Source organism: Bubalus kerabau, chromosome 6, assembly GCF_029407905.1.
Source record: "Bubalus kerabau isolate K-KA32 ecotype Philippines breed swamp buffalo chromosome 6, PCC_UOA_SB_1v2, whole genome shotgun sequence".
NCBI classification, from domain to species: Eukaryota; Metazoa; Chordata; class Mammalia; order Artiodactyla; family Bovidae; genus Bubalus; species Bubalus kerabau.
Genome location: NC_073629.1, coordinates 119,997,004 through 120,004,030, shown reverse-complemented (window position 1 = coordinate 120,004,030; position 7,027 = coordinate 119,997,004). Strand labels below are relative to the sequence as shown.

At 46.2% G+C, this 7,027-nt stretch overlaps 1 protein-coding gene across 1 annotated transcript; it reads left to right on the top strand.

The window, feature by feature from the left end:
* Positions 1 to 5,568: 5,568 nt before the first annotated feature.
* On the top strand, positions 5,569 to 6,585 carry LOC129656370 (olfactory receptor 12-like). Its single transcript, XM_055587058.1, has one exon. The coding sequence runs from the start codon at positions 5,569 to 5,571 to the stop codon at positions 6,514 to 6,516; it is 948 nt and encodes a 315-aa protein (XP_055443033.1). The 3' UTR covers positions 6,517 to 6,585.
* Positions 6,586 to 7,027: the final 442 nt, after the last annotated feature.

Sequence of the window (7,027 nt, the reverse complement as noted above, 5' to 3'; positions counted from 1 at the left end):
TTTGCCCACTCCCAAATCTTGTTCTCCAAAGGTAATCATTATCATGACTCTATAAGTCAATGCCATTCATTCTTTTTCTTAATTTATTTATTTTTAATTGGAGAATAATTGCTTTACAGCTATCTATTCTTGATTCAGCTTTTACATAATGATCAAATTGATTGAAAATAGAATGCACCATATCAAAGAATGTCCAAAGGATTTGGGAAAAAAGGAGGAGGATGGGAACGGGGAGAGGCAGGAGGAGGAGGAAAAGAACCTGAAAAAAGATTTCTTTTATTGACATCCCAATTTAAACTGCAGTATTGTCAAATATCTAATAGAAAAATAACTAAATTCAACTACCAAAAATACTTTGAAAATTTATAAGAACTCATTGGCAGTAGGAAACCCAAATGAAAATAAAAGGCATAGATTTAACACACTATCAAAATAAGAAAGGATGAGGAAAACAGACTCCTACTACTGGTTGTGATTCATTCAGTTCAGTTCAGTTCAGTCTCTCAGTCTTGTCCGACTCTTTGCAACCCCATGGACTGCAGCACCCCAGGCTTCCCTGACCATCACCAACTCCTGAAGCTTGCTCAAACTCATGTCCATGTTTAAATCCACCTTGAACACCTGGAAGTTCTCAGTTGAGGGGAAAAAAAGTGTCTTATGCGTCTTTTGATTCAGGAATCCGCATCTAGATATACACATTAGAGGTAGGGTGGGGGCGGGGGATGGGAAGATCCATTACATAACATACTTTATTGAAAAAAACAAATAAAAAGTGAGTAAACTAGCGTCTTTCTAAAGATGTGTTCGCAAGCAGTTAGGCTAAGTTTTCATGTTTAAAGCAATTTAAATAACTAAACTAGAAAATGGAAGGTTTGGGGAAGGTGATCAAGATCTATACAGAGTACATTTTGACATAAAGTTGAACAGAAGGCGTACTCCTAAGATAGGGGCATGAAGGTACATATTGCTGACCTTGCCAGGTGAAAGCAATCTCCCTTACTACGCTCCTGTGTCTGTCACCAGGACCACCACAACTAATTAACAAATCTCTAGGAAAACATTCTTCCTTGCCTCTACCTGGCTTCTGGAGACTCCTTGGCACTCCTTTCCCTGCTGCTGCATCACTCCAAACTCTGTCCCATCTTTACATGCCCGACGCCCTGTGTCTTGTCTCTGTATCATTTCCTCTTCTTAGAAGGAAACCAGTCTTTGGATGTGGGGCCCACCTAATGCAGCATGGGGTTCCCAGGTGGCTCAGTGGTAAAGAACCTGCCTGCAATGTAGGAGACGTGGATTTGATCTCTGGATCAGGAAGATCCCCTGGACAAGGAAATGGCAACCCACTCCAGTATTCTTGCCTGGGAAATCCAGTGGACAGAGGAGCAGAGGGGGCTACAGTTTATGGGCTCACAAAAGAGTCGGACACGATTGAGCAACTAAACAACATTGAGCATGACCTCCTCCTAATAATTCATTTAAATAAAAAAAAAAACCTTAGTTCAGTGATATTCTATGAGTTTCAAGAGAATTTATATTCTGCAGTTGTGATTATAGTGTTCTATCTGTGCCCAGTAGGTCCGTTTAGCTAATATTTTGAACCAATTCTAACATGTGACTACAATTTTTCTGTTTCTTTTGTTAGTTACTGAATGAGATGAATATCAACCATAATGGATGTTTTTCATTTCTTCTTAACTCTGTCAGTTTCTACTATGTATATTTAAAATCATATTAGTCATATAAAATTTAAACTTTTCAGATATGCACTTGGATTGAACATTTTCATTAATAAATATCCCTTTATAAGCATTTTTTCTCCTGAAATTCTTTTTGTCTAATGATTATTGAGATATAGCTGCCTTGTTCTTTTTTTTAGAATATTTGTGATACTACTTTTTCTGCTTTTTACTTTCATACTTTCTATATTTTAATGTTACACATATATCACCTTTATACTTTGGTTTGGGATTCCATCCAGGATTTAAATGTTTTCTTTTAACAGACACATTTACTCAACCTGCACTGAGGAAGAGCCACAGTGTGACTTAGAGAGGGCTGTTTCATTTCCACAGGCACAGAGTCCTGCACATCACCCTTCATCACACCAACATACCAGGATGAAGCAGAGGAAGAAGGCAGGCTGTGGGCCAGGAGGACACACCTGCAGTTCTGGGGAAGCCTTTCCAAAGAGGGCCACTGGGTCACTGTAAGTTAACTTGCTCCCATTGGATGAACCCCAGTACTCCTTGAGGGAGATAGGGCTTCCTGACTTCTCTGTTTAGGCTGAGATGTATCAGAGGAAGTTTGGCCACAGGACTGCATCTTCCTGGGACCCCGGGAGTTGGGAGTCCCAGTGCACTCAGAGGCCAAGTAACAGCTAATTGGCCATTTGAGGCCAAGAGGCCCAGCTGCACCACATGGAGAGCATCTTCCCAGTACAGTGACCTAAAGATGCAGATGCCATGAATACTAGCCAGATCAGGGGACAGAACAAAGAGGAACAGGTGAGTTGAGTCCACCCCACTTCCTGCTTGTACCAAGACTAAAGACCCAAGTGTTTCCTGCATCAACTTGGAGTACCTGGCCTGCCTCTCACTGTGACCCCAGGTGCCTTCTTCTGAAACCTTTCCAATCACACTTCTTGCACAGAAAGCTAGACCTGCACAGGCTGGAGAGTCCTCTGTACCAACTCATTATCATCAGCACAGCCCTGGGTCAGGAGCCCTGTCAGCCCTGGGAGCAAACTGTCCTTGGTGAGTCACCCCCCTTCTGACATCACAGGAGCAGTTCAGTCATCACTTAGCAGGGTGTGGGTCAGCATCACTGATAGATGAGTCCTGGGATCCTGAAGCCTGATCAACACTCTCCCACCACCCACCCATCTACTACTATGAGCAGGGGTCAGTTATGGCAGAGGTCCAAAATTTAAGGGGTCTCATATAAATGCAGGCTTTAATTTAATGCCTGAGATTCTATATTTCTGACAATCTCCAGGTGATGCTGGTGCTGTAGGAGTAACAAGTTTACCTGAAGGACTCAAGCGTAGTTAATACAAATGGAGGCTTACAGACATCAGTAGACTTTTTGCTTTATCTGGGAAGGTACATCTCAGGCTCAGCTCACAAGTAGGTTTACTGAAGCAGCAACCATAGGCCCATTGAGTCATTTCAATAAGCCAAGGCAATGTGTGAGTTTGTTTTGTCAGAAACCAAGCTTGTTTTCTGAGGTAAACATGTCAATCTCTACTTATGGGCTTCCTCAGACATCCTAGGGGTCACTGTTGTGATGATCAAAGGCCCCTGAGGTGAACAAACTCTCCTGGAAACAGAACAGAAACCCCAAGGGAAATAGAAGCCAGACAGCTGGCCTGGGGTGGTGGGGAGAAGATGGTCACTGTGGTCACAGTGAATCTATTGTGTGTATGGCCAGGGAGTGAACAGAATGGACAGCAAAAGCTTGGCCATGATTACTGCGACTGTTTGCACAGGACAGAGGTGGGAGGCAAGGGTGGGTGGCCATGGAGTGTAAGGCAGACCACCAACTCTGCTCTTAGCACCAGCTTCAAACACATATTATATTAAACCCTGCCTGAGCATCCAGGCCAGACTGTCCCCTCTGCCATCATGTGAGAGTTGGAGTCAAGTCTGCCAGAAGAGGAAAACTGGACAGCCTACATGGTCATCTACCTTCTGTTTTGTTGGAAAGAATGAACTCTCTCAGACCACCTTCTAAGAAAACTTAAGGTTGAGGGAACTTCAGGGTCATCAGTCCTCTATCGGCACCACTGACCACCCATCCTCTGCCCGCACACCCCAACTCCCACGCTAGCACTGTGATGCTGCAGGTATGACCTCTAGAAAACATGAAGAGCTCTAAAATTGACTTCCACCCTCTTACTAATCCTCTTTGTCTTCCTAGGAGGCACTAGGGCTCTGTATCCACCTTCCTTCACCACTCCTTCTCATTTAGGATGGATCTTCCCCCAAGCATTCCTCTGGCCATTACAGAGCTGGTTCCCATGTCCCACGTGAGTGTAGTGGTCAGCTCTGCTCAGGACAGGCAAGGGAGTGCTAGGCTGTGACAGGGACAGGAAGAAGCACCTTATGGAAGATCCAAAGGGTGCAGATGTGACAGTGTTGAAAGTGAAAGTATCAGCCGCTGAGTCGTGTCTGACTCTTTGTGAGCCCATAGACTGTAGCCTGCCAGGCTCCTCTGTCCATGGAATTCTCCAGGCAAGAATGTTGGAGTGGGTAGCCATTCCCTCCTCCAGGGGATCTTCCTGAACCAGGGATTGTACACAGGTCTCCTACATTGCAGGCAGATTCCTTACCGTCTGAGCCACCAATGTTAATTGTTCCCATTGTTCAAAGTAATCAAGCCCTCATGGTGTGCCAAGGAGCCAGATGCATGGAGTAAGGACAGAGAGATGACATACCCATGTGCTGAATGTGTTAAAGTGTCTGTCTTGCTGTGTCTGTGGCCATAGAGCTGGGCTGTCCCCTGTCCACAGATTGTCCAGTATCTGGACATTGCAAGAAAGAACCTTTAAAATATCAAGGATGCAGAGATCTCTAACAATGGTTGCCATCAAGGTCCCAGCTCAGTGACAAAGATGCCAAGTTAAATCTCAGGGCCTGCAGGAGAGACAGGCAAAGCACCACACTAGCCTGGTGAGGTAAGGGCCCTGATATGCTTGTAGACTAGCCTGGAGATAGAACTATCATTGAGTAACATCCTGATGGCAAGACATGTTTAACACTTTCTGAAATTAAAGAATGAGTAAAAAAAAAAAAAAAGGAAAGTGAAGTCACTCAGTCATGTCTGACTCTGCGACCCCATGGACTATAGCCTACCAGGCTTCTCCATCCATAGCATTTTCCAGGCAAGAATACTGGAGTCAGGCGCCATTTCCTTCAGGGGCAAAAATGCAGGATAAGATACCAGAGAAGGTTCAGAAATGGCACAGCTCAGGATCAAACCGATGGGAAGGGAGAACATGTCCTTTAAAGCAAGGACAAGGAGATGGAAGCCATTCTTACACAGTAGACTCTCAGCTTGACATGACCCCTGGAACCATCTCATAGCAAACACTCAGAGTCTCCCACAGAGTGAGTGTTTCAAGCATACTTTGTTGCTGTTTAGTGGCTTGGTTGTGTGCGACTCTTTGTGACCCCATGACTGTAAATCTCCAAGCTCCTCTGTCCATGAGTTCTCCCAGGTAAGAATACTGGAGTGGGTTGCCATTTCTTCTCCAGGGGATCTTCCCAACCCAGGGATCGAACCTGAATCTCCTGCCTTGCAGGCAGAGTCTTTACCTCTCAGCCGCCAAGGAAGCCCTCCAAGCACACTTAGATATTAGTAAATGAGAGGAAATGTTTGCCATTTCAGGTCAGTCTGAGTTCATCAGGAGATGAACAGGGCAGCTGGTGGTCTGTTGGTCAGTGGGCTGTAAGGCCTTGGAGTGTTTCTGTTTTCCAAGAGAGTGTTCCCTTGTGACTTTGACCTGCTCCCTCTCACTGTGTCTCACCTGCTCTCTGCTGTCTGCCGCTTGTTGCTCAGCTGAGAGCCATGTCACCCAAAGGCGATGGAAACCTCTCGGTGATGTCTTTGCAGGAGTTTGTGCTGGATGGATTTGAGGGTGGTCCACAGACCCAGGCCCTGCTCTTTGCTCTGTTCCTGGCCCTGTATGTGGTGGCCGTCCTGGGGAACCTCACCATGATGGTGGTCATCACCCTGGATGCCAGTCTGCACTCCCCAATGTACTTCTTCCTCAAGAACCTCTCCCTTGTGGACCTGTGTTACTCATCTGTCATCGCGCCCAAGGCCCTGGTCAACTTTCTGTCCTCCAAGATCATCACCTTTGAGGGATGTATCATTCAATTTTTCTTTTTCTCCCTCTTGGGCACCACAGAGGCGTTACTCCTGGCTGTGATGGCCTATGACCGCTTTGTGGCCATCTGCAGCCCCTTGCACTACCCTATCTCCATGTGCTCCTCAGTCTGTACCCACCTGGTGCTGGTCTCCTACTGCGGAGGCTGCCTCAACTCCATCCTGCAGGCCAGCTTCACATTCACTCTCCCGTTCTGCAGCTCCAACCACATTGACCACTTCTTCTGTGATGTGCCGCCTCTGCTCAAGCTCGCCTGTGCTGACACTACGACCAATGAGCTGGTCATGTTTGGCCTCTGTGGCCTCATCATCGTGGGCACCACACTCGTGGTCCTCGTCTCCTATGGCTACATCACAGTGACCATCCTGAGGATGCGCTCAGGAGGAGGGAGACACAAGCTCTTCTCCACCTGCGGCTCCCATATGACAGCCGTGTCCCTCTTTTATGGGACTATCTTTGTCATGTATGCCCAGCCGGGAGCTGTGGAGTCCATGGAGCAGGGCAAGGTGGTCTCTGTCTTCTACACCCTGGTCATCCCGATGCTCAACCCCCTCATCTACAGTCTGAGAAACAAGGACGTGAAGGATGCCCTGCGGAGACTGGGGCAGAGACACACAGCCACGTGAAGGATGATGGCCAGAGAGACAGTGTCCTGAGAACAAGACAAGATGGCTTCATGGAAGCGACTGGATTTGCTTTAAGAAATTCATCCCCTATTTATCTAACCCACTCTTTCATCCAGTGATACATTCTACTGTTTATGAAGCACATGATGCTCCACAAACTGCAAGTGTGAGAAATAAAGATAGACAAGGCATCTTCATTCCCACTAGAGAACTAATGACCCATGTTATCCAAGACCTTAATCTTGAAATCTGAAAAGCACAGTGGGCAGAGTGATTAGCAGAGAGTCTTTGAAACTACATGTGTGTCCCAAGTTCAACTTCCTCTGGTTAAGGTATTAAACGACACAAACTCTGATGCCTCTCTTTTTCCTTCATTTCTAAATCTAATACATATGTGCTCAGCAATCTCCCTGGACCACCTGGAAGAGGAGCCCTAGGACACTTGGCCTTGTCCCTTTCCTGGTGATGACCTGGGTCACCAGAGCCAATTAAGAGTTAGGAAGACCATGCT